Source organism: Hemiscyllium ocellatum, chromosome 37, assembly GCF_020745735.1.
Source record: "Hemiscyllium ocellatum isolate sHemOce1 chromosome 37, sHemOce1.pat.X.cur, whole genome shotgun sequence".
NCBI classification, from domain to species: Eukaryota; Metazoa; Chordata; class Chondrichthyes; order Orectolobiformes; family Hemiscylliidae; genus Hemiscyllium; species Hemiscyllium ocellatum.
In genome coordinates this window covers 45,518,988-45,546,542 of record NC_083437.1, presented here as the reverse complement: position 1 = coordinate 45,546,542, position 27,555 = coordinate 45,518,988, and the positions used below count along the sequence as shown (strand labels likewise).

The 27,555-nt window shown below is 42.8% G+C and overlaps 1 protein-coding gene across 2 annotated transcripts; it reads left to right on the top strand.

The window, feature by feature from the left end:
• The first annotated feature begins 1,056 nt into the window (after positions 1-1,056).
• ppih (peptidylprolyl isomerase H (cyclophilin H)) lies at positions 1,057-24,611 on the top strand. 2 transcript variants are annotated; one of them, XM_060852243.1, is made up of 9 exons: positions 1,057-1,205; positions 6,541-6,605; positions 6,707-6,730; positions 7,800-7,844; positions 14,716-14,758; positions 19,327-19,419; positions 19,905-19,992; positions 21,312-21,352; positions 23,899-24,061. In XM_060852243.1, exons 1-9 carry the CDS (start codon positions 1,140-1,142, stop codon positions 23,965-23,967), a joined length of 534 nt encoding a protein of 177 aa, XP_060708226.1. In that variant the 5' UTR covers positions 1,057-1,139; the 3' UTR covers positions 23,968-24,061. The 2 variants fall into 2 exon arrangements, with proteins under 2 accessions (XP_060708226.1, XP_060708224.1); XM_060852241.1 differs by lacking the exon at positions 21,312-21,352 and having other exon boundaries at positions 23,899-24,611.
• The last annotated feature ends 2,944 nt before the right edge of the window (positions 24,612-27,555 follow it).

Genomic DNA, 27,555 nt, shown 5'->3' with positions numbered 1-27,555 from the left:
GAGGGAGTGGGCTGGGTTGGGGTTATGGCCAGTATGGACGGGGTGGACCGAAGGGCCTGTTTCCCTGCTGTCCGATTGCCGTACAGGCGGGTTGGGAATGCAGCAAGACTGCCCCCAACCCAACATCTCCCCAGCTCAGATTGCAGGGGAAGATCCCATTAACCTGACACTGTGGGGGAGGGGAAGGCAACTGTCAATCACGAATAGGCGGGGCATCCAGCCAGGGGGAGTGGGTCGGGGGCGGAGCCAGTTGGGGCGGGAGCGGGGCGGGGCCTCGGGGTAGTTGGGTCGGGGGCGGGGCCAGTTGGGGAGGGAGCGGGGCGGGGCCTCGGGGTAGTTGGGTCGGGGGCGGGGCCTCGGGCGCGGGGGTAGTTAGGTCGCGGGCGGGGCGGGGCCTCGGCGGTAGCAGTGACGGGGGCGGGGCCTCGGGCACGGGGGTAGTTAGGTCGCGGGCGGGGCCTCGGCGGTAGCGGTGACGGGGGCGGGGCCTCGGGCACGGGGGTAGTTGGAACGAGGGCGGGGCCTCGAGCCAGGAGAAGTTGGGTCGGGGGCGGGGCCTCGGGCGCGGGGATAGTTGGGTCGAGGGCGGGGTCTCGGGGGTAGTTGGGTCGGGGGCGGGGCCTCGGGCGCGGGGATAGTTGGGTCGGAGGCGGGGCCTCGGGCGCGGGGATAGTTGGGTCGAGGGCGGGGCCTCGGTCGTGGGGATAGTTGGGTCGGGGGCGGGGCCTCGGGCACGGGGGTAGTTGGGTCGGAGGCGGGGCCTCGGGCGCGGGGATAGTTGGGTCGGAGGCGGGGCCTCGGTCGTGGGGATAGTTGGGTCGGGGGCGGGGCCTCGGGCACGGGGGTAGTTGGGTCGGAGGCGGGGCCTCGGGCGCGGGGATCGTTGGGTCGGAGGCGGGGCCTCGGGCGCGGGGATAGTTGGGACGGGGGCGGGGCCTCGAGCCAGGGGGAGGTGGGTCGGAGGCGGGGCCTCGGGCGCGGGGATAGTTGGGTCGGGGGCGGGGCCTCGAGCCAGGGGGAGGTGGGTCGGAGGCGGGGCCTCGGTCGCTGGGATTGTTGGGTCGGGGGCGGGGCCTCGGGCGCTGTGCGGTTAGTCTCCGGGTGTGGGGCTGGTGTGCGCTGCCGCTCTCAGTGAGGCAATGGCGGGGGTCCAGTCCAACCCTAACAACCCTGTCGTCTTCTTTGATATCACTATCGGCGGCCAGGTAAGCGGCGAGTGGGAGGCTGGGTAAGCGGGGCCTGCGGCCTGCGGCAGGTGGAGCGGGGACCAGGCCCCAGGCCCCAGGCCCCAGGCCCGAGGCCGGGGGGAGCGAGCCCGGGACTGGGCGGATCTGCTGTAATTCTGTGCCGTTTGATTTTTCAGGAAAAATGGCCTTTTGTTAAATCGCGAGGGGTTTCAGAAATTTAAACAGAGAAGGCCGCCCGGATTGGCGCTGGGGTCGGGGATTCCGGAGCTAGAGAGCACAGGTTTAGGGGGAGACATAGAGATGTGCAGCATGGAAACAGACCCTTCGGTCCAACCCGTCCATGCTGACCCAGATATCCCAACCCAATCTAGTCCCACCTGCCAGCACCCAGCCCATATCCCTCCAAACCCTTCCTATTCATATACCCATCCAAATGCCTCTTAAATGTTGTAATTGTACCAGCCTCCACCACATCCTCTGGCAGCTCATTCCATACACGTACCACCCTCTGCGTGAAAAGCTGCCCCTTAGGTCTCTTTTTATCTTTCCCCTCTCACCCTAAACCTATACCCTCTAGTTCTGGACTCCCCCACCCCAGGGAAAAGACTTTGTCTATTTATCCTATCCATGCCCCTCATAATTTTGTAAACCTCTATAAGGTCACCCCTCAGCATCTGACACTCCAGGGAAAACCACACCAGCCTGTTCAGCCTCTCCCTGTAGCTCAGATCCTCCAACCCTGGCAACATCCTTGTAAATCTTTTCTGAACCATTTCAAGTTTCACAATATCCTTCCAATAGGAAGGAGGCTGGAATTGCACCCAATATTCCAACAGTGGCCTAACCAATGTCCTGTACAGCCACAACATGACCACTCAACTCCTGTACTCAATACCTTCTTCACTATCCTATCTACCTGCGACTCCACTTTCAAGGAGCTATGAACCTGCACTCCATGGTCTCTTTGTTCAGCAACACTCCCTAGGACCTTACCATTAACTGTATAAATCCTACTAAGATTTGCTTTCCCAAACTGCAGCACCTTACATTAAACTCCATCTGCCACTTCTCAGCCCATTGGCCCATCTGGTCCAGATCCTGTTGTAATCTGAGGTAACCCTCTTCGCTGTTCACTACACCTCCAATTTTGGTGTCTCTTGCAAATTTACTAACTGTACCTCTTATGCTCACATCCAAATCATTTATGTAAATGACAAAAAGTAGAGGGCCTAGCACCGATCCTTGTGGCACTCCACTGGTCACAGGCCTCCAGTCTGAAAAACAACCCTCCACCACCACCCTCTGTCTTCTACCTTTTTGAGCCAGTTCTGTATCCAAATGGCTTGTTCTCCCTTTATTCCATGAGATCAAACCTTGCTAATCAGTCTCCCATGGGGAACCTTGTCGAACACGTTACTGACGTCCATACAGATCACATCTACTGCTCTGTCCTCATCAATCTTCTTTGTTACTTCAAAAAACTCGATCAAGTTTGTGAGACATGATTTCCCAAACACAAAGCCATGTTGACTATCCTGAATCAGTCCTTGCCTTTCCAAATACATCCTGTCCCTCAGGGTTCTCTCCAACAACTTGCCCACCACCGAGGTCAGGCTCACCGGTCTGTCATTCCCTGGCTTGTCTTTATCGCCCTTCTTAAAATGTGGCACCACGTTTGTCAACCTCCAGTCATCTGGCACCTCACCTGTGACATCGATGATATAAATATCTCAGCAAGAGGCCCAGCAATCACTTCTCTAGCTTCCCACAGAGTTCTCAGGTACACCTGATCAGGTCCTGGGGATTTATCCACCTTTGTGTTTCAAGACATCAGCACTTCCTCCTCTGTAATCTGGACATTTTGCAAGATGTCACCATCTATTTCCCTACAGTCTATATCTTCCATATCCTTTTCCACAGGAAATACTGATGCAAAATATTCATTTAGTATCTGCCCCCATTTTCTGTGGCTCCACACAAAGGTTGCCTTGCTGATCTTTGAGGGGCCTATTCTCTCCCTAGTTACCCTTTTGGATTCTCCTTAATTCTATTTGCCAAAGCTATCTCATGTCCCCGTTTTGCCCTCCTGACTTCCCTCTTAATTATACTCCTGCTTCCTTTATACTCTTCTCAGGATTCACTCGATCTATCCTGTCTGTACCTGACATATGTTTCCTTCTTTTTCTTAACCAAACCCTCAACTTCTTTAGTCATCCAGCATTCCCTATACCTACCAACTTTCCCTTTCACCCTGACAGGATTATACTTTCTCTGGATTCTTGTTATCTCATTTCTGATAGTATCCCATTTTCCAGCCATCCATTTACCTGTGCACATCTGCCCCCAATCACCTTTTGAAAGTTCTTGCCTAATACCCTTCAAAACTGGCCTTTCTCCAATTTAGGACTTCAGCTTTTAGATCTGGTCTATCCTTTTCCATCAGAATTTTAAAACAAATAGAATTATGGTCGCTGGCCCCAAAGTGCTCCCCCACTGACACATCAGTCACCTGTCCTGCCTTGTTTCCAAAGAGATCAAGTTTTGCACCTTCTCTAGTCGGTACATACACATACTGAATCAGAAAATTGTCTTGTACGCACTTAATAAATTCCTCTCCATCTAAACCTTTAACACTATGGCAGTCCCAGTCGATATTTGGAAAGTTAAAATCCCCTACCATAACTACCCTATTATTCTTACAGAAGTTGAGATCTCCTTACAAGTTTGTTTCTCAGTCCCCCACTGACTATTAGGAGCTCTGTAATACAATCACAATGAGGTGATAATCCCTTTCTTATTCCTCAGTTCCACCCAAATAACTTCCCTGGATGTATTTCTGGGAATATCCTCCCTCAGCACAGCTGTAATGCTATCCCTTATCAAAAATGCTACTCTCCCTCCTCTTTTGCCTCCCTTTCTATCCTTCCTGTAGCATTTGTACCCTGAAACATTAAGCTGCCAGTCCTGCCCATTCCTGAGCCATGTTTCCGTAATTGCTATGATATCCCAGTCCCATGCTCCTAACCATGCACTGAGTTCATCTGCCTTCCCTGTTCGGCCCCTTGCATTGAAATAAATACACTTTAATAATTAGTCCTACCTTGTCCCTGCCTGTCCTGACTGTTTGACTCACTTCTGTTCTCAGCTGTACCCATCTCAGATTGATCTCTTTCCTCACTATCTCCCTGGGTCCTACCCCACCTTACTAGTTTAAATCCTCCCAAGCAGTTCAAGCAAATTTCCCTGCCAGTATATTAGTCCCCTTCCAATTTAGGTGCAATCCATCCTTCTTGTACAGGTCACTTCTACCCCAAAAGAGATTCCAATGATTCACAAAAGTGAATCCATCTCCCATACACCAGCTCCTGAGCCATGCATTCATCTGCTCTATCCTCCTATTCCTGCCCTCACTAGCTCGTAGCACTAGGTGTAATCCAGATGTTACTACCCTTGAGGACCTCCTTTTCAAATGTCTACCTAACTCTTTGTAATCTCCCTTCAGAGTCTCAACCTTTTCCCTTCCAATGTCGTTGGTTCCAATGTGGACAATGACCTCCTGCTGGCCCCTCTCCCCCGTGAGAACATTCTGCACCCTCTCTGAGACATCCTTGATCATGGCACCAGGGAAACAACACACCATTCTGCTTTTTCTCTGCTGGCCACAGAAACGTCTGTCTGTGCCTCTGACTACAGAATCCCCTAACATAATCAATCTCTTGGAAGCCGACGTACCTGTCATTGCATTAGAGCCAGTCTCAATACCAGAAACTTGGCTGTTCTTGCTACATTTCCCTGAGAATCCATCACCCCCCTACATTTTCCAAAATAACATACCTGTTTGAAATGGGTATATCCACAAAAGACTCCTGCTCTCGCTGCCTACCTCTCTCACCCTTCCTGGAGTTAATCCATCTATGTGACTGTATCTGAGACATCCCCCCTGCCTATAACTGCCACCATCACATTCTGTTGCTGTTGCAAATTCCTCATCGCTTCTATCTGTCTCTCCAACCAATCCACTCGATCTGAGAAGATTCGCATCCAACAGCATTTATGGCAGATATAATCCGCAGTAACCCTTAAACTCTCTTTAATCTTCCACATCTGACAAGAAGCACATATCACTGCAAAGGCCATTTTTCACAATCTACAGATCCAGAAAATAACACCGTCTTATTCCTCTACAAACACTGCCCCAGGTTACATTAATAGCTATGGCTTATATTTAAAGTTGAATCAAGAGACTTCTCTCCAAAAACACATAATCAAGAAAGAATTCACTGTACCCACGACTGCGACCTTTCTCTGGACACACTTAAAACAACATCTCTCGCTCTCTCGCTCTCTCTTTTCAAACTGCTGTTGTTTTGACTTTTTTTTTACACAGTTCCAAAATAATGCAACAGCATATAAAACAAGAATCGTTGCTCCTGGAATTTGAGGAAATCACCTCCAACACCTAAAATACCTTAAAAAAAGGTTTTGAATGTAATTAGCTGCCTCTTATTTCAGCTATAATTGAAGTATATTCCCAAAAGGGCAACAGATAGCATGAAGAAAGCCAGACCTTTGGAGGACAAAAGGGACAAATTTTAAAAGTAAACTTATAAAGTTGTAAAAAATAAGTTGATAACACAAGTGACAACTAGGCTGAAAAACATACCAAAAGAAATATGGTTTTGAAAACCAGTCCCTTTGCTGCCATTTACAAAGATCATGATTAATTTAATCTTGACTTCTACCTGAAGGTGAGAGTGACAGCTTTTGATATCAAGGCCACATTTGACTAAGGGTAGCACCAAGGAGCCGAACAAGACCAGAATCAATGGCTAGTGGGCAAACTGATGATGGCCTGGTGGTATTATTGCTAGAGTATTAGTCCAGAGACCCTGGTAATGTTCTGGGGACCTGCCTTCAAATCCTGCTGTGACAGATAGTGGAATTTGAATCCGATAAAGATCTGGAGTTAGGAATCTAAATGAGTGACCATGAAACATTGTCACTTGTTGGAAAACTCCATTGGTTCTATGTGACCACAGATTGACTTACCCAGAGATGGGTAATAAATGCTGCCTCTTCAGTGAGGCCCACATCCCATGATGAACAAGAAATGGTCTCTTGGAAAGTTTCTGCTGAATCTTGCAGCTGCAGAGCTGTCAACCTTCATGACAAACCATATTCATATCAACAATCCTTGACCTCATTTGTTCAGCAGCAGGAGTGCTGCAACTTTTATTTGTTCACAATTCTGCATTTTGCTTGTTATTCTGTTCAAACTTCTTTTAAGTACTGATTGCATTTGTGCTATAAACACACACTAAATTATACAGTTAAACCTATTTATTTGTAACAGGAGGTGGGACGCATGAAGATTGAACTATTTGCTGATGTAGTGCCAAGGGTAGCAGAGAATGTCAGGTATACAGCTGCTGTTAATTTGCAAGATTTATTTCAGTCTCTTTTAATAATACTCTTGGTAATCATGCATTATTTATGATTTTATATTTTTCCTATTTTAGGCAGTTCTGCACTGGAGAATTCAGGTCAGTATATTTGATCTTGGTTTGATGTTATTGGCTTACCGAAGGACTCCCAATGTTACCAGTGCAAGAAATAATTATTTATCTTATCTTTTCAGCCAGCCAATCTTGTAGTTTCCTTTCCTCCAGATCAGGAGTGAGCAGTGACTTAAATCAGAGGCTGAATCAGGCATTTTGGTGTCTAATGAAGACTAAACATGTTGCTGTTTGTTTTTATCTACACACTTTTGCATTTATCTTTCCTGATGTCTGGCTTTTAATACTCACTGCACTGTCGACTTCCCCAGACTAGTGAAGCCATTATCATGAATAAACATGGTTGGTGAGCGCTTTCTTTCCCACAGTGGGGGCCATTGAAATGAAGCCCATGTCTCAAATCAATTGATGAAGTGAACCTCTCAACAATAATATGCAGCAACCCTGACTGATTTGTTTTTCCCATCATTTTCCAGTACTGGGGATAATAAACATGTTATTCTGATTTAGATCACCAAACTTTAAATAGTGGAGTTGAACGCACGGGTTTGCTGACTAAATTGGTTATTAGATAAGAATGACAGCATGGTATGTGGCCTATTGAATGGGCAACTTGTTTTTTTAAGCAACAGAGGCTGCTTTTCTCACTCTAATTTGCCTGCTCTCTCACCACGATATAAACTGCCAACTCTCAGTTATTTTGAACATGCTACTCATGCAATGGACTGAAAATGAAATCAAATTCATTGCATGGTAAAGAAGAGAGGTGAAATGTTCTGTGTGCATAGGAAATGCTTCTGCAGACCTTCAGGTTGTGATGTTGTTTGTTCCCTTATTTCAGACTGTTGTCTCAGTTATGTAATAGATTAGGCATCAGCCACTAGAGGCTGTTTCTGAAATAATGTTACTTCTGTACCTCATACGGATAGAAACAGCTGTTTGATCTGTGGCCTTGGGTCAGACTCTAATGATTTTGGATTGTCACTGCTTTGAATTAGGAAAAAAACCCACTACGTTCTTCAAAATAAGTGGTTCATGTCAGTTTGCCTTGAATTAATTTATTAACTGCATAAACTGAAGATTTTTCTTTCAACAGGAAGGATGGTGTCCCTATAGGTTATAAAGGAAGTACATTTCACAGGTATGCCGTAAGTTTTACAACTCTTTGGGTTTTGACATACTTATATTACTCAATCACGACTTCCTAAGAAATGAAAACAGAACAGAACTGAAGGAGAGTCATATCAGACTAATAGGCTGGACGGTCTGCTCTTGTTCCTGTTCTTGAAGCTACTTTGCCATTCAATATGATCGTGGCTGATTTAAACTCCTCAATGCCTTTTACCTTCCCATCCCCATAACCCTGAACACCAATGGTAATCAGAAATCTATCAATCCCTACCTTAAACATTTTCAAAGACTGAGCTTCCACAGACCTTTGTGGTCAAGATTGCCAAAGGTTTACAACACGGAGTAAAAACAATTCTTTAAACCTCTGACCTAAATGGCATCCCTCTTATTTAGGGATTATATCCTGCGATAAGGAGACCAAAACTGCACACAGTACTGTGTTAACTGTGTTTCTTCATAGATGCTGCCAAACCTGCTGAAATTTTCCACCAATTTTGTTCTTATCTGATTTCCATATGAGCAGTATTTTGCTTCTGTTTCTCCGCTCCATAGGACACTGGATACCTTAAACCGGGCTGTGACTTAAACGTTGGTCAAGTAGATGAAGCCTCCAGTTCACCTGAAATCCAACACTAGAATCTGGCTTGTTATCCTATTGTATCAAACAGTAGTTCAACCAAATTTGGAGTATTGAATGAGGTTCTGGTTGGTATATTTTTAAATGGCTACAGAGGCAATGGAAAGTGTACAAATTTTACAAGAGCTGTGAAGTTACATCTATCACCAAATTGTTACGGCACAGGAACAAGCCATTCAGCCCATCATGTCAGCACTAGCTCTCCTAAGCAGCATTCTTCTAGTGGCAGTTCCCACCTTTTTCCTTTAACCTTGCACATTCTTCCTCTTCAGCTAACAATTCAGTTCCCTCTTGCCTCAATTGTGTCTGCCTCTAATGCATCATACCATAACCACTCACTGCAGGATATGTTTTTCTTCATGTCTGCTTTGTTTCCATTGCAAATCACTGGAAGTTTGTGTCTCCATCCTTTCAGTAATAGAAAACATGCAGAGACTGAGAAGGTATTTCTTTCATCTTGAAAACAAACTCAAGTGACTTTGTCAAAGTCTTCAAAACTTTTGAAGGATTTGATATTGTGTGATGTAATTCTGATCTTATATCTTAAAATCTTAATCAGCATTTACGTGAGCACTTTCCAATGTAACACCTCAACTAACCAGAACCCACTTGGCTACTGGTCGGCAATGTCCTCTCACTCAGTATAAACGTTGGTACTCCCATTGAATTTTTATTCTTGTGAATTGTCCTGATAAGTGTGAGGTGAAACGTTTTGACAAAATGGTCAGTTGATTTCAATTGATTGCAATTAGAGGATACTTGGAACACTGTTTTCTCCAAATAGAATTACTGACAACAGTTTCTCAGTTTCTGCTTACGTGGATTCCAAAGGTTGCTGTCAGCTACAGAGGAGTACCAATGGTGAAAACTGATCATTTTATTGTCAGTGCCACCACAAGCCCCAGGTCCTTGTTTCAGGTGTGACACATTAAGAATCAGATCAAAATTGTAAATGAATGTTATTTAGAAAGCAGCAGAAGATGGTGAAAATACACTAGAAAGGAAATCGAATGACCTGCAAAGATACAGCTACAGCATGAATTTACAAAAGGGAAATCATGCTTCGCAAACCTACGTGAATTCTTCTTCAAGGATGTAACTAGTAGAGTTGATCAGGAGGAGGCAGTACATGTGGTTTATTTTGACTTTTAGAAGGATTTTTACAGTGTCCCACATCAGAGTTTAATGTGCAAAATTAAAGTGCATGGGATTAGGGATAATGTACTGAGACGGACAGAAAATTGGTTAATAGACAGACAAAAAGGAATAAATGGATCAGCTGTTGACAATGTATGTTGTTGATTTAGCTCGGGAAATTAAATGTAATATCTCAACATTTGCAGATGACACAAAGTTAGGTGGAAGGATGAGCTGTGTGGAGGATGCAGAGATGTTGCAGTGTGATTTGAACAGGCTGAGGGAGTGGGCAAACGCACGGCAGATGAATTAAATATGGACAAAAGTGAGGTTATCCACTTTGGATACACACTTAAATGGCTGTAAATTGAGAGGTGAGAATGCTCAATGAGACGTGGGCATCCTTCTGTAACAGTCTCTGAAAATAAATGTTCAGGAGCAAAGGGCAGGAAAGAAGCCGAATGTATGTTATTTTCATAGCAAGAAAATTCGAGTGCAGGGTTGTCTGGCTGCAATTATATAGGGCTTTAATGAATCCAAACTTGGAATATCTGAGGATATTTGCTAAAGGGGGAGTGCAGTGAAGGTTTACCAAATTGGCTCCTGGGATGGTGTATGAGGAGAGATTGTGTAGTTTAGGGTTATATTATCTCGTGTTTAGAGGATTGAGGGGGATCTTGCAGAGAAAACTCATTCTAACAGGACGAAACAGGTGAGATGCAGGAAGTCATGGGGGGTAGGGGGTGGTGTGTGGGGGGGGGGTTTGGACGGATTTGGTGGGGAGGGCAGGAGGAGGGGGTGATGGCAGATGGGGTAGGAGGGTTAGGACTGGGGACAGGGAGGTGTTGGGTGGAGTTAGGAGGCTGGTGCAGGGCAGTATTGGGCATGAGTGAGGGTGGGCTGGGAGATGGGGTCAGATGTGGGCACACAGGTGGTATTAGACAGGGTTGGGGGGTGGGGTCTTTGCGAGTGGTGTGCTGCTGCCTAGTATCCTGAACAGGGAGTGGACTTTATATTAAAAAAAACTCCAAGCCTGAGAGGAAAGCCATTGAATCACTTAACCGAATAATCAATTATCCAAACAATAGTGCCCGCCCATCTTGTTTGGATCATAAGGTTCTTCTGTAAATGATTTCTATGCGAGTATAGAGAGAATGGTTCGTGAGTTTTCAGATGACACCAAAGTTGGTGGTGTAGTGGCTAGTAATGAAGATTTTCTCGGAGTAGAACAGAATCTTGATCAGGTAAGCCAATGGGCTGAGATATGGCAGATGAAATTTAATTTAGATAGAAACCTAGAAGATAGGGGGGAGGAGGAGACAGGCCATTTGGCCCTTCCAGCCTGCTCCACCATTCATCATGTTCATGGCTGATTGTCCAATTCAAAAGCCTATTCCTACTTTCTTCCCATAACCTTTTGATCTCATTTGCCCCAAGTGCTATATCTAGTCGCTTCTTGAATATATTCAATGTTTTGATATTGATAAATGTCAGATGTTGCATTTTGGGGTAAGGCAAGTCAGATACTTAATGGTAGCTCTTTGGTAGTGTTGCCGAATAAATAGACCTTTTGGGTACAGATTCCAAGTTCCTTGAAAGTGGAGTCGCAGGTAGACAGGGTGAAGAAGGTGTTTGCTACGCTTGCCTTTATTGGTCGTCAGTACATTGAGTGTAAGGGTTGCAGCATTACAGGACATTGGTTAGGCCACTTTTGGAGTACTGTGTTCTATTAATGGTCCCCCTACTGTAGAAAAGATGTTGTTGAACTTGAAAGGGTGCAGAAAAGATTTACAAGGGTGCTGCTGGGGTTGGAGGGTGTGAGCTATAGGAGAGGCTGAATAGGCTGAGGCTGTTTCCCCTAGAGGTTTATAAAATCATGAGGGCCATGCATAAGGTGAATAACTAAGATCTTTTTCCCAGGGTAGAGGACTCCATAACTAGAGAACATAGACTTGAGATTAGAGGGGAAAGATTCAAAATGAACCTAAGGGGCTACTTTTTCATGCAGAGGGTGGTGTGTATACGGAATGAGCTGCCAGAGGAGGTAGTGGAGACTGGTACAATTACAACATGAAAAAGGATGGGTATATGAATAGGAAGAGTTTAGAGGGCTATGGGCCAAATACTGGCAAATGGGCCTAGATTAATTTATGATACCAGGTCAGCATGAATGAGTGGACTGAAAGGTCTGTTTCTGTGCTGTGCAACTCTGACTAGATAATTGATGAATGCGTGTATGAACAGTTGTGGTGGTGGAGTTGTGGTAAGTCTGAAATGGAAAATGGTGGGGCTATTAAAATGGTGTTTCACTTTGCCAGCTCCTACACTCTCCATTGTCAATATACATTAGCCACATCCAACAACCTTGACTATTCTGATTCCTTCTGTTACAATATAATTTGTTTTTCATATAATCTTGTGTTAACATTGTAATAAACATTTCACCACATTTTTCTGGGTTTTTCTTTGCAAAACTTACTTGCATTTTTATCATTCTTTAACACCTCGAGGCCTTTCAAAAATGTATTCAAAAACTAAAATGATGCATGTCCAAAGAGTTTTATTATACAAGATTTGCGTTAAGATTTATTGCTTGGGTGCTGGCTGTTGTAGTTGTAGGTGTGTTTGCTGAGCTGGGGAGTTGATTTACAGACATTTTGTCCCCTGTCTGTGACATCATCAGTGACTTGGCGCCTCCTGTGAAGTGCTGCTGTACTGTCTCTTCTGGAATTTATTTGGTTTTGTTCCTGCTGCTTCCGGTTGCTGGTTCCAGATGTTCGTTGGAGTGGTCGGTATATTGGGTCCAGGTCTACGTGTTTGTTGGTAGAGTCTATGGGTGAGTGCCATGCTTCTAGAAATTCTCTGGCTGTCCTCTGTTTAGTCTGTCCTATGATTGTTGTGTTGTCCTCGTAGAGTTTGGGGTCCCTGTCACGGGTGTATGGCTGCTAGGGACAGCTGGTTATGGTGTTTAGTGGGTCATGGATGTGGATAGCTAGCTGTCTGCCTGTTTGTCCTACATGGTGGTTTGTGCAGTCTTTGCATTGAATCTTGTAAATTGCATTTGTCTTGCACATGATGGGTACAGGGTCTTTTGTCCTGGTGAGTCATTGTCTGAGCGTGGCTATTGGTTTATGGGCTTTCATGAATCCCAATGGTTAGACAAGTCTGGTTATCAGTTCCAAGATATTTTTATGTAAGGTAGTGTTGCTAATGATTTAGGTAGTGGCATGACCTTGCCGCGTTATATGCTGTTGGGCATCTGCGGGTGAAGTTGCGGAGATATCCGTTCTCGCTAAGTACTCTGTAGAGGTGTTCTTCACCTTGTAGGTCAGGAGTGCTGCAGTAGCTCTTTTGGGCAGGATCCTAATGCAGCTTCTCTTGTGTTCAGGTGGTTCCTGTTGTAGTGCAGAAGCTGACTGGTGTGTAAGTGGCTTTCCTGTACACTTTGTGGTGCATACAACATTCTGTTCTTTCTACCGTTACATCTAGGAATGGGAGATGATTGTTGGTTTCCTCTTTCGTAAGCCTGGTCCCTGTGAGCCAGAGAAACAATAGCCAATCTCCCGGACAGGCAGAACAGAAAATGATGGGGAACCTATCAGCCAGGATTGCGTACTCAAACTTCTATACCTTTGCTTGACGACAAATATCACATTCAACAACAGATCAGTGGAACACTGATGGACTCGCCCATCTCTGGGCTCATAACAGTAGCAGTGATGCAAAGACTGGAACAAATAGCCCTCCCACAAATCCAGCCCAAACCTTGTATCGGAGATGTGGACAACACTTTTGTTATCATTAAGAGAACATAGATTGAGAACACACCAGATTATCGATACCATGCTCACAGGGATTAGATTTACGAGAGAAAAGGAAACCACCAATCAACTCCCATTTCTGGATGTGATGGTACAAAGAACACAGAACAATGAATACAACACAAGTGTACAGAAAAGCCACACACCAGTCCGGTCCTGCATGACAACAGCAACCACCTGAACACACGAGAGCTGCATTAAAACATCTCTGCAGAGTCTTCACCAAGAACAGATATCCCCACAACTTTATCTGCAGATGCCGAACAGGCATACAACGCGTCGAGGACATGGCAATGCTTAACTCACTAGCCACGCTACCTTAGATAAAAAAAATCTCTGAACAGATAGCCAGACTTCTCCAACCACTGGGATTCATGAAAGCCCATAAACCAATAGCACACTCAGACAATGACTCACCAGGACAAAAGACCCTGTACCCATCATGTGCAAGACCAATATAATTAACAAGATTCCATGTAAAGACTGTACAAAACACTACATAGAACAAACAAACAGGCAGACAGCTAGCAATCCACATCCATGAACACCAACAACCCACTAAACACCACAACCAGCTGTCCCTAGTAGCCACACACACAGATGACTGGGACCATGAATTCGACTGGGACATCACGTATGTTCATAGGACAGGCTAAACAGAGAACAGCCAGAGAATATCTAGAAGCACTCATCCACGGACTCCATCAACATGCACACAGACCTTGACCCATAGACCAACTACGACAACAAAAAAACTGAAACCAGCAACCGGATGCAGCAGGAAAGGAACCAAATAAATTCCAGAAGAGACAGTACAGCAGCACTTCACAGCAGGCTCCAAAGCACTGAAGATGTCACTCGGGACAAAACATCTGCAAATCAACTCCCCAGCTCAGTGAACACGCCCACAACTATGACAGCTTTATCATACGAAGGACTTAAAAGCAGTAAGGAAAGTGGAGTGGCAAAGGGATGTCAGGAAGAAATTTATTTCCTTTCTTATCTGTCTGTTTTCTTTCTTTTCCTTTATTGTGTTCAGTTTATTTGTAAATGCTGCTCATTTGTAATTTTTAAAAATTTGAGTCCTTAGTTTATGCAAACTGATCTGTGCCCTGTATAGTTGCTGATGGCTGATTTGAATATTTCCAACATTTTGTTTTTATTTGACCGTTTGATAGTTGCAGTTTTTCATCTGTGTTCAAAACATTCAATTATTGCAGTGCTCATTTCTGTGCATTAATTGTAACTTCCATTCATTTGCTGCAAAAGAGTATTTCTTTTTTCAGGATAATCAAGGACTTCATGATACAAGGGGGAGACTTTGTAAATGTAAGTAAGTTATTGAATGACATTTTGTGACAGTAACTGTGCTGTTTTCCCAGACAAGTACTGCTGGCACCTTGTGTATTTGCCACCTCAACCAGTGTCTGGGACTAGGCAAGGGTTGTTTGAGATCGTTCATTGCCACGTAGTTTCCTTTTGTCTTGGGTCTGTCTAATGATCAGTGGCAGAGGATATAGCACCCTCGGGTATTTGCAGAAGGAGTACTGTTTTTCAACAGGAAGGTTTACTGCAACGTAACAATGAACATAGCTATAGTTAGTAAATTTGGTATAGTTAGTATAGGTACAGTTAGTAAATTTGCAGATGACACCAAATTTAGGGGTGTAATGGACAGCGTGGAAGGTTACCTCAAAGTACAATGGGATCTTGATCAGGTGGGCCGAAGGGTGGCGGATGGAGTTTAATCCAGAACTAGAGGGCATAGGTTTAGGAGAGGGAAACATTTAAAGGGACTTAAGGGGAAACTTGTTCATGCAGTGTGTATGGAATAGGTTACCAGAGCAAGTGGTGGAGGCTGGTACAATTACAGCATTTAAAACAAAACTGTGGATGAGTATATGAATAGAAAGGGTTTGGAATATAGAACAATACAGCGCAGAATAGATCCTTCGGCCCTCGATATTGCGCTAACCTGTGAACTATTCTCAGCTTGTCCCCCTACACTATCCCATCATCATCCATGTGCTTATCTAAGGATTGTTTAAATCTCCCTAATGTGGCTGAGTTGACTACATTAGCAGGTATGGCATTCCACACCCTTACCACTCTCTGTGTAAAGAACCTGCATCTGACATCTGTCCTAAATCTATCACCCCTCAATTTGTAGTTATGCCCCCTCATACACACTGATGTCATCATCCTAGGAAAAAGACTCTCACTGTCTACCCTATCTAATCCTCTGATCATCTTGTATGTCTCTATCAAATCCCCTCTTAGCCTTCTTCTTTCCAATGAGAACAGACCCAAGTTTCTCAGCCTTTCTTCATAAGACCTTCCCACTCGACCAGGCAACATCCTGGTAAATTTCCTCTTCACCTTTTCCAATGCTTCCACATCCTTCCCAAAATATGGGGACCAGAACTGTACATAATATTCCAAGTGTGGCTGCACTAGCATTTTGTACAGTTGTAGCATGACATTGCAGCTCCAACACTCAATCCCTCTATGAATGAAACCTAACACACCGTATGCCTTCTTAACAGCACTATCCACGTGGGTGGCAACTTTCAGGGATCTATGTACATAAACCCAAAGATCCCTCTGCACATCCACGCTACCAAGAATCTTTCCATTGACCCAGTACTCTGCCTTCCTGTTATTCTTCCCAAAGTGCGTCACCTCACATTTAGCTCCATTTGCCACCTCTCAGTCCAATTCAGCAGTTTATCCAAGACCCCCTGCAACCTGAAGCATTCTTCCAAACTGTCCACTAATCCACCGACTTTATTGTCATCTGCAAATTTATTGACCCATCTACCAGTGCTTGCGTCTAAGTCATTTATAAAAATGACAAACAACAGTGGTCCCAAAACAGATCCTTGTGGCACACCACTAGTAAACTGACCCCAGGCTGAATATTTTCCATCAACCACCACTCGCTGCCTTCTTTCAGAAAGCCAGTTTCTAATCCAAACTGCTAAATCATCTTCAATTCCATGCCTCTGCATTTTCTCTAACAGCCTACCATGTGGAACCTTATCAAAGGCCATGTACACCATGTCAACTACCCTATCCTCATCTACATGCTTGGTCACCTTCTCAACAAAACTCAGTGGGGTTTGCGAGACACGACCTGCCCTTGATGAAACCATGTTGACTATCTGAAATCAAATCGTTGCTTGCTAGATGATTATATATCTTATCTCTTATAATCCTGGGATATGGGCCAAGTGCTGTCAAATGGGACTAGATTAACTTAAGATATCTGGTCAGCATGGACGAGTTGGATTGAAGGATATGTTTCTGTGCTGCACATCTGAGTCTAAGTACAATTACATTTGGTCAAGCAAAATTATAAAAGCCTTTAGAAGGCTCTTACAGATCTATCTATTCCCTGTGAAAGCTCAAGTAGAATTCTGTCTCTACCCACAGCCTGTGTATAACATCAGTAGAGTGAACGGAGTAGATATAACATGAACATTAACCCTTTTATGACCATTATCTTGTGTAACTAACAGTAATGGGAAATGAAGCTGTTTGACCAGGTAGAGGTATCAGAAGTGGGATGTTATGTGATTAGAAACCTAAAGACTTGGAACTGAGCTTGAGCTGTCTCACACAGCTGCCAACAGCTAGCTGATCTTGGTGACCAGCAGGAGCCACTGCTATCTCTCAATGCTGTGACATCAATCCAGAGGAGAAAGTGAGGTCTGCAGATGTTGGAGATCGGAGCTGAAAATGTGTTGCTGGAAAAGCGCAGCAGGTCAGGCAGCATCCAAGGAAGAGGAAATTCGACGTTTCGGGCATAAGCCATTCCTGATGAAGGGCTTATGCCCGAAATGTTGAATTTCCTCTTCCTTGGATGCTGCCTGACCTGCTGCGCTTTTCCAGCAACACATTTTCAGCGACATCAATCCAGACCTTGGTTAACCTGACAGTGAGTGCAGTATACAGGATGAAGGAGAATGAGATTTGTCGGAGTTCTATGGCAGTTGGAACTGAATGGAGTGATGCTGGGGGCGATTGTTGAAGCAGTGGGATGGAACTTTCATCCTACATTAGTGTTCAAGAATTCCAAGGTGAGAGTGATTGTGGTGTAAATGGATCAGGGAGCAGAATCAGCAAAAATTCGACTTGCAATAATGGGGAAAGCTGGATTGACATAATCAGTTGGATTTAAATATTACCCTCAACCACTCGTCCAAGGGACTCAGTAATCAACAGACAATGGGTGTGTGATCACCCACAGAAACACTGAATAGCATATAGTGGCACTGGGAAATTGAGCAGGGGATCCAATCTTCTAATTAATAATAACTACAGAAGAACATCAATTAGCCTGCACTTGATTATCTGAATTTCAGATTATCAGAAAGGTCCCAATGCTTGGTCAAACTGTTATCTGGCATTCGATTATCCAAACAAAATACTCCCTGCGTGTGTTGTTTGGATAATCGAGGTTCCTCTATATACTGCTTGGGGATAGTGAGAGCTGCAGATGCTGGAAAGCCAGAGTCACTGTAATGTCGACTCTCTTGCTCCTCTGATGCTGCTTGACCTGCTGTGCTCTTTCCAGCTCCATAACCATACTGCTGCCTGGCTTATATCGAGTAAACCAAGTTAAAGGTTTGAATATCAGGTGAGAATTAGTTGGCACCTGAAAGCTTGCTGTAGAAGTCATCCAAGGAGATAAGCTGAAAGTGGTCATGTTTCTGAGTTACAATGGTGCAAAACACAAGAGATCCCTTTTAGAATGAGGCTTAACTTTTACAAGCACGTATAGAGAAGACAGGAAAGGTTTGTAAGGCAGACCCTATTATCGATACTGGACAGTAAATGCAGAAGTGTGCATTGTGTAACAACATGAATGGAATTGCCCATGCCTCTCAAATACAGCTGTGTAATTGTAAGACGAATAAAAGCCAGATGCCAATAAGCATGGAGCTAAAGCAAATTGCTCACGATGCTGGAAATCTGTTTAAAGAAAGAATATTGGAGAAACTCAGCAGGTTTGACACCATCTGTGGAGACAGAGAAACAGTTAGTGTTTCAAGTCCAATGACTTTACTCCACCACTTCTTCTAAAGAAGAGTCATACCAGATTACAAACAAGAAACACGTAAACCACTTGTCCCTTTGTTTAATAGGATCATGGTTGGTCAGATTTTATGCTCAATTCTTTATTCTGCATATCCACTGATCATTTTTCATCCCCTTGGTAATCAACTATTTACCATCTCTGCCTTAAAAATATTTAAATACTCTGCATTCAATGCCTTTTGAAGAAAGGAATTCCAAAGACTGCCAATCGTTTTGGAGAAATCATGTTTCCTGTTTGAAATGGGTGAGTCCGTATTTTAAAACAATAAATGCTAGTTCTAAATTCCCCCACCAGAGAAGGCATCCTTTCAATGTCCACCCAGTCAAGTCCCCTCAGGACCTTTTATGTTTCAATTAAGTCACTTCTGACTCAAACTCCAACGGATTCAGGTCTAGTCTTTGCTGAGCTGCTTCCAACACATCGATATCCTTCTGTAAGTTTGTAACCAGTACTGAACACAGTATTCCAGGTGCAGTCTCACCAACCATAAACTGTTTGTCTTTACTTTTGCTGCCAGACCTTCCAGTTTCTCCAGCATTCTCTGTTTGTTTAAACATAGTACTTGTGACCATTGTATCAGCACAACTATTCTCCATTTTTATAAAACATTTGTACTCGCCAAAGCTGTGGGACATTGTTGCAGCCTATACTGTCCCCCTTTATTAATCAGCATTCTTGACATATAAAAGTGTGATAGTCCAGTGCTTGGTATGTGATCTTAACTTTAAAATTATAAATTTTCTGTGTAATCTACTGAATGCTTGTGATAATGTAGTGAATCTCTTGTACACAGGGCGATGGGACTGGTGTGTGTAGTATTTACAGAGGACCATTTGCAGATGAAAACTTCAAACTGAAGCACAATGCCCCTGGTCTCTTATCCATGGTAAGGGAGATTCAAATTGTTTATATAACATTGATACGAATGAAAAATATGTATTTGTTAAGAGAAGAAAAAGAGACTTGCATTGAGGTAACCGTTTTCATGATCACAAGATGTTCAAAACAATTTAAAGCTAGTGGAGTGTTCTTGAAGTGTAATTGTTAACATGATGTAGGACATACATTGGGATTGCACAAACAGCAATGGGATCAATTCTAGCTAAGCTGTTATTAAAACATAAATGCTGCCCAGACCAATGGGGCTTTCGCCCATATTCTTTTTGAAAATAATGCCATTGGGTCTACATATCCATCTGACCAGGCAGGTGGGCCCTAAGATGAATATCTGAAAAACTGCAGTTCCAAAAGTGCAGAAGATCTGCCCAAACCTTGCAGTGGAACTTGAACCTGACAGAGGGAAACTCCAAAAGCTGCTATGAAATTTCTGTGCTTTACTAACCAGGACCTTTTTTTGTGTGTCTCTAACAGGCAAACAGTGGCCCAAATACAAATGGTTGTCAGTTCTTCATCACATGTTCTAAATGTGATTGGCTTGATGGAAAGCATGTTGTTTTTGGTAAGGAAGCAGTTCTGTCTGAAAGGTTTCAGTAGGAGCAGTTGTTCTGGGAATATGTCTATTCTATACAGTCAGTACAAAAGTCAATCTTACATTAAGTATAGGAAGGACAAATTTCCAAATCTTCAATCCAGATTTTACTGATGAAACCAGATGACTAAACTCCCTTTGTTACTAAAGTTAACCAATCTGTGGTCGAGTGTGGGAGTACCAGGTAACCTGGAGTGTAACTGGCAGGTGAAACCTCTGTTCCAATATTGTCCAATGCCTCCTCAGAGTAGTTACTCGTTCCCTTTCATGCAAATGATATCAGGTGACATGTGGCACTGTCATAATCATGACTTTGTTATCAACGTCGAGAATATGGTACTAGAGAAGCTCAGGCAGCCTGACCTGCTGTGCTTTTCCAGCACCACACTCTCAACACTGATCTCCAGCATCTGCAGTCCTCATTTTCTCCTCCTAACTCTGCCATCATCCAGGCTCCTTACACTGGAAAGTGATTACGAGCAGGAATCCTGACCAATTTCCCACTTGTCAATTTGGGGAAGCTGAGGCCAAAAGTGGCACTTTTTGTGTTACCAGGCTGCAGTTATAAATAGCTTTCATTTTAAAATTATTGATGACTGTAACGTCTTGCAAATTGCATGCCAACAATTTTGGAATTCAACTTTCAAAACTGCAGCAGTCTTCATAATGTTGAGAACGCAGACAATAGAGCTGAAAATGTGTTGCTGGAAAAACGCAGCAGGTCAGGCAGCATCTGAAACGTCGAATTTCCTGTTCCTTGGCTGCTGCCTGACCTGCTGCGCTTTTCCAGCAACACATTTCCAGCTCTGATTACTCCAGTATCTGCAGACCTCACTTTCTCCTCCAAGGCAGACAATAGTTTGTGTTCATTGCAGATTTGATGATTCTTAGTTGTGGAAATGAGCATGTTTCCAGAATTTCCTACAGAAAATTGAGATTCCATATCTAAGAAGAAGCTCTAGTGTTATTTGTGTATTTTAACACTCAACAGGAGTGTTGATGTGACCTGCTTCTAGGGCTATCAATGGTACTCTAAATGTTCTGAATGGAGTGGTTTTTGCATTTTTTCCTGTTCTCCCTGTGGGTAGGGGCTTCCAGTCACTGAATGCTTGCAGTGCAAAGCGTTTGTACGTGGCATGCCTTCCCTGTCAGCATAGAAAGGGTACAGAAACATAGCCACTTAGTCATCTACACTTATCTTTCATTTGCCACTTCCTTGGAAAGTAACTTTATTTATTTAGCTTCTTGAAGGAATTAATACCTTTTTTAAAAATCTTAATTTTATCCAGGTAGAATAATTGATGGATTACTTATAATGAGGAAAATTGAGGTAAGCAGTTATCTGTTTTGGTAATTATTGCTGCAAAGCAAGTACTGTCGCAAAGTTAAACATTTGCTGTATAAACAGTGATTAGTGCACTCTGCTAAATATTTTTCATTTGCATCTAATGTGTACACATTTCAGCAAAAACATTCCTTGGATTTTTTCCAGTGAGGACCAGGGTAGGGGGCGGTGTGGTAAAACGATCATTCTTCCTTGACTCAGATAAATAAACTGCAGCCTAATAATTGGAATATAAAAGATGGACCAAAAAAGTTCATTCAAATTAATCATAGATTTCTCTTGAAAATCAATGTGCAATTGCATTTGTAAGTTTTTCACCACATATTCTTCCCAGAGGCAGGTAAAACTTTGAGAGAGCAGAACTCTGAACAACCCTTCAGATGCCTCCTTGAGCCTGCAAGTGATTGAGTTTAAAAAATACTCCATTGGGATCTTGATATAATATTGCAACCAAAACAAAACACTCCATTTACTGGAAATCTGAACAAAATTCTGTTGATAGATCACACTCAATATGTTGACTGTTTCTCCACAGATACAATCAGATCTGCTGAGTTTTTCCAGCATTTTCTGCTTTCATATCTTTGACCAACTGCATTCCGCACGCACTTTTGAGTTAGGCAGGGTTGGGTGAAAATGTTCCACAGTTATTGTCAGCATCATTTTCTGCAATAGAATCTTTTAGCCAGATACTCATCCAACTCTTTTTAAAGAAGCTGCTTTGTATGGCTTTCTTAAATAATGTTGTCCTTCCCTCTACTCTCACTCTGAATTATCTTCCTATCTTTAGTCTTCGTCCAATAGCAGCTAGGTGATTCATGGAATCCTTCATGTGACCAATTGCAAGCAGGCATGTGAAGCTACCTGGAAGCTTCATGCCAATTTTCTGTTCTGTCCTTCTCCCTCCCTTCCCCACAGTCTGTCCTTGTTGCATCTTGTACACCCTTGCAAGTTTACACAGTTTGATTGTAAAACTAAGATCATGATTGATGCTAACTAACCTAACTAGTTGAAAGTATGGCTAATTTAACTTGCCATACGACTGGTATTACTGTCAATAATCTGTATCACCGTTATTGTTCCTGGATTGGATGTTTACACCAATGTTCCATCTTCACCAACACACAGGATTCAGAGTTGCTTGCACACACATTAAGTGCCTGGAGCTTGGGAACTTACAACCAGCTTCCAATGTCCTGTTGACTCATACCAGCTGCTCTACCGTCTCTGTAGCATGCCTATCTACTTTTATTCTCACTGCAGCCTCCAAAGGAACACTGTTTACTTCAGGCAGCAGCTCAGACTACACCATCTTCAATGTTTAATTCCTACTCTTGCACATAACCAAGCAGCTCTACCAGCTTCTGCTTTACCCCATCTTACGATGCATTGGGCAAGTAATTCATTTGCAATTGAAGAGAACAAAATTGAAAATGGTAAATGAAAACAATGTAGTGCTGAAACAATGCACAGGAGCTGTGTCTATGCATTGACCCTCCAGTGAGAGACACTGTTGAATTATTGTTCCCATTTGGTCAGTGTTTTCATCACTGAACCACACTGCAAAATAGTGACAACAGCTTAGTTAGATTTTTATTTTTTCTTCACCCATCACTTTACAGAATTTCCAAAGAAAGACTTAATTCTTGGAACTTCCATTTACTTCCCGTCTGGCTGGTGGTGACGGATGTGATCCTGCCTGGCCGGTGGTGAGTTGCAGGATTTTGACCCAGCAACAATAAAGTGGCAGTGATAACCTTTAAGTCAAAGTTTCATGCCTTGGAGGTGAAAATGTTGCAATACCCCTGTTGCTGTTGCTCTTCAGGGTGGTGGGAGACAGTGAACTCTGGTGCTTTTGAAGAGGCTATGGCAGGTTGTACCATTGAAACATGTTTAGGCAGAATAAATGCTTAACTTGTGGATAAAATAGCATTAAACAGGAGTACATTGTTTTGGATGGTGCAGAACTTCTTCAATATTGTAGTTACTCCCAGCCAGGAAAATAAAGAGAATCTCATCACACTCCAGATTTGCGCCTTGTTTATGGTGAAGAGACTTTGAGAAGTCAGGATTTCAGCCAGTCATAACCAACCGCCCAGTCCCTCCCCTGCCATCCTTAAACTGCCATAGACCCACAACTGAACAATATAACCTTCATTACTAGATCATTCCCTGTGCCCATCAGTCCTTGTTTCACAGTCAACACTTCCATCAATCCTGGCCCAGTGTCATGAATCTTCTTCCCCCACCCCCCACCCCCCCCCCCCCCCCCCCCCCCCCCATCCTCTCAAACTGTTTGCCTCATTAGAAGGAAAAACTCAGCAGGTTTGGCAGGATGTGGAGAGAAATCAGCGTAAGTGTGTTTTTTTTGTTTATCTTCATCAGGATGTTGAACTTTGTTTTGGCTCCTCTTAATCAGCTGTTTGAAAGTTGGACAAGTTAATTAAATTGTGATTATGAGAATAAAGCAGCATAGTCTTTCAGAAAGCTTTATTGTTTGTTATTAGTCATTATAAAACTTCTGCCCACAGAATGTTCCTGCTGGACCCAGCAACAAGCCGAAACTTCCTGTGGTGATTGCACAATGTGGAGAAATGTAGAGTTTACTGAGAAAAGAGAAGAAGCAGTTCTTCGCTATTTGTTTAGAAGTGGAAAGAGACCTGTTAATGCCCTGCACACTATTGTAGTGATGTTCAGAGAGGCCAGGGGTCTTTGGTTTAAATAATTAACAAGCACAATCTGGGATTTTGACAACTTAATTTATTTCATCCTGAGACCAAGGTGAATAGGAAATTCCTGTGCTGTGAATGAGCTACTCCAAAACCATTTCTCTCTTAAAAATAAAACATCATTTTAGTAGAGTTCTTGTTTTAAACCTCAACTTGAAACCAAAGTTTGCCCTGGTGAACAAGTAGAGTCTGAGTTGCCCAGTGCATTTTTTATTTGTTTTTGGAAATACTTTCATCCATTGTGTTTGTAAGTGAAATCTGAATTCACTTGTCTTTTTAACAGCCAAAACATCAAATCGTTTATTTTTGTTTTTGAGAAGCAGTCTATATTGTTAACCAAATTGTAAATTTCCCACTTACCTAGAACAGAATGTAAGGAATATTATTGCAGTTGTGATTTTGTTTTATATTATATTTTCAGTTCATATTCGCTTTTCAGACAATTGCAATTTGTTTTGAGCGGTATGAATGATCTATACCATTAGATCTGAAATAAAACTTTCAATTGTATGTTATTTAGTGAGTGATTGATAATTCCCAGTATTAACCATTTCATGGAGTTCTTTTTGTGCACATTTTGGAACCAAAATGCTCTACGAATAGTGAACATTGAAATTCATTGATTTACAGCTAATGCATTTAAAATTTTTGATTTCTGGTTAAGTACAGACACTGGCAGCAATAAGAAGGGAACTGGCCCAAACCAACTAAACATAAATTAACAAATACACTGATAGAAGTTGTCAAACGTAAAAAAAAAAATTTTCATGAGGCCAAATATGGTGACAGCAAAGCGTGTTTCTTCAGTAACGAGAGAGTTTAACTTAATTGAACTGGTGTAGAATAGAATTGCGAACAGCTTAGGTATTTGGTATTATGAAACTTGAGTATTGTATGTTCTTACAAAAATATTTTCTTAAACATCAGAGAAATTCTCGAAGCAGCAATGTAAAAGGAATTTATACTGTAAGATAGGAAAGTGATGGTTGGTTTGCAAATGGACTCTGGTTGGTAGATACATTGCCACAAAGAATGCACCAGTTAATGACGACTAACAGTTAGCTGTCAAGCTTTGTCTAAATTTTAAACCTGACAAATTGACTCTTAATTGGTCAAGGCCTTGCCGTGCAAAATGAAACCGTGGGTGCAGTGAATGTACCGATTTGTTCTTTCTGCAAACAACAAGGCCCTGAGTGTCAATGTATGTAACTCCCAGTACTGGAAGGCAGCCACACTGAAAGCCTGACTGACAACCTTGCATTAGTCAATTAACTATCTGTTGCTACATTTTCTGTGTAAGATAGGCCAGCAATACTCTTAACAAATCTCTTGAGGCAGCTTATTAAATACCATCTGAAAATCCATATTGACTTCCAGTAGATTTTTGTTTTTCTAATTATCTCAGAGCTGTTAAATTGATTGAATTTGTAGAAATAAATCCTTTCCATCTGTCTTGATAAATGCATGCCTTTCAAAATACTCATTAATATTACCTTGGCATATGGATTCTAAAGGTCTGTTTCCACTAAGTGTTGTTCTGATTAATATGTAGGTAACCTGACTTAGACCATAAAGGATAGGAGCAGAATTAGGCCATTTGGCCATTGAGTCTGCTCCACCATTCAATCATGGCTGATAAGTTTCTCAACTCCATTCTCCTGCCTTCTCCCCATAACCCTTCACCCTCTAATTAATCAAGAACCTCTGTCTTTAAGATACTGAATGACTTTGCTGCAGAGGTCTGTGGCAAGTAAGAGTTTCATAGATCCACCACCCTCCAGCTGAAAGCATTCCTTCTCATCTCAGTTCTGAAAGATTGTCCCTGCACTCTGCTCTACTATGTAGGCCTCTCGCTATCCCTAGATTACAGTAAGAACATCGATTCTCCTGCTCCTTGGATGCTGTCTGACCGGAGGAGTGAGGGGTCTGGGTAGGAAGGAACTTCTCCCCTTGCTGGAGGGATCGATGGCCCGGGAATATATCCGAGCAGGATGTTTAGAGGAAAATCGTTTCCACTGAGGACACTGGGCATCACAGTCTGAGAGGGTGGTACAGGCAGAAACCTTCATGGCATTTAAGAAATATTCAGATATGCGCTTGTGAAGGCAAGGCAAGGCATACAAGGCTATAGCCCAAGTGCTATAAAATGGGATTAAAATAGGCACAGTCCCAATGGGCTGAAGGGTCTTTTTCTGTACTGTAGATCTGTGTTTCCAATGCTGATTCATTGATGATGGTGAATGCATGAGTTAATGATGACTGATGTTATCAGATATACTTTGGTTTAAATTTAAACCAGGCAAGTTGACACATAATTGATTAAAACCTTGCCCTGAGATGTGAACTGGAGAATAGCTGTCATCTATTTTGTTGATTTGAAACCAGCACTGTCTAATAAAAGTAGAATTATGGGTTCTGCTTCAATTGCTGATTTATTGCATTAACTCAAACCTTCAAACAATTTAATATAGATTGCAACTTGAAACTGATCAACATACAGTCCTTACATTGGTATGTTGAAGAAATATAAAGGTTTTTTAAACATGTTTACAATGCAGTTATCATCCCATATGATAGTATGAAGTAATTTCGGTTATAAGAAAAGCAAAGGTGAAGTTGGTCATGTTTTATCCTCTGTTTGAATGTGGCTGGAACATTCAGGAGCCTGTTAACTGGAATGATGGTGATTGAAAACTTTTAAAATTCAAATCTGCAGCACTGAATCAGACCTTTTTGTAAAATTCATTCATGGGGTGAGGACTTTGCTGGCTAGAATGGCATTTATTGTCCATGCCTAATTACCCAGAGGACAGTTGAGAGTCAATCACATTGCTGTGGGTCTGGGGTCACATGTAGGCCTGACCAAGTAAGGATGATACTTTCCTTCCTTAAAGGGCATGAGTGACCAAGATGGGTGTTTCTGACAATCGGCCATGGGTTCATTGTTTGGCTCCTAATTCCGCATTTTCATTGAATACAAATTCCACCATCTGCTGTGGTGGCCTATGAACCCAGGCACCCAGAATATTACCAGGGTGTCTGGATTAATCATCTGGTGATAATACCACGAGGCTATTGCCTCCACTGTTAGTGTTGTGCATGTTTAACATTGAATCTCCAGTGTAAGTCACACTTTACAAATTCCGTGATGGATCCTGACATTTCTGAATAGATTTGCTCATTCTGGAACAAACTGAGGCTCATGTGAAGCAACTTGCTTGAGAGATGTGTCGTAATATCTTTGTTTGGAAAATATCTAAACGTCCGCTCTGCGGCTATTGTGGCACAGTGGCAGTGCTCTTACCTCTGAGCTAAGCAGCCTGGGTTCAATCACCCCTTCTCAATAACATCTCTGAACAAGTTGATTTTGGAACAAGGGGTTCATTTCTTCAGGATGTCTTTTTTAAAAATTGTTAATTTAGCGTTGGAGGTGATTTAGTGGAGGTAAAAAAAAAAAGA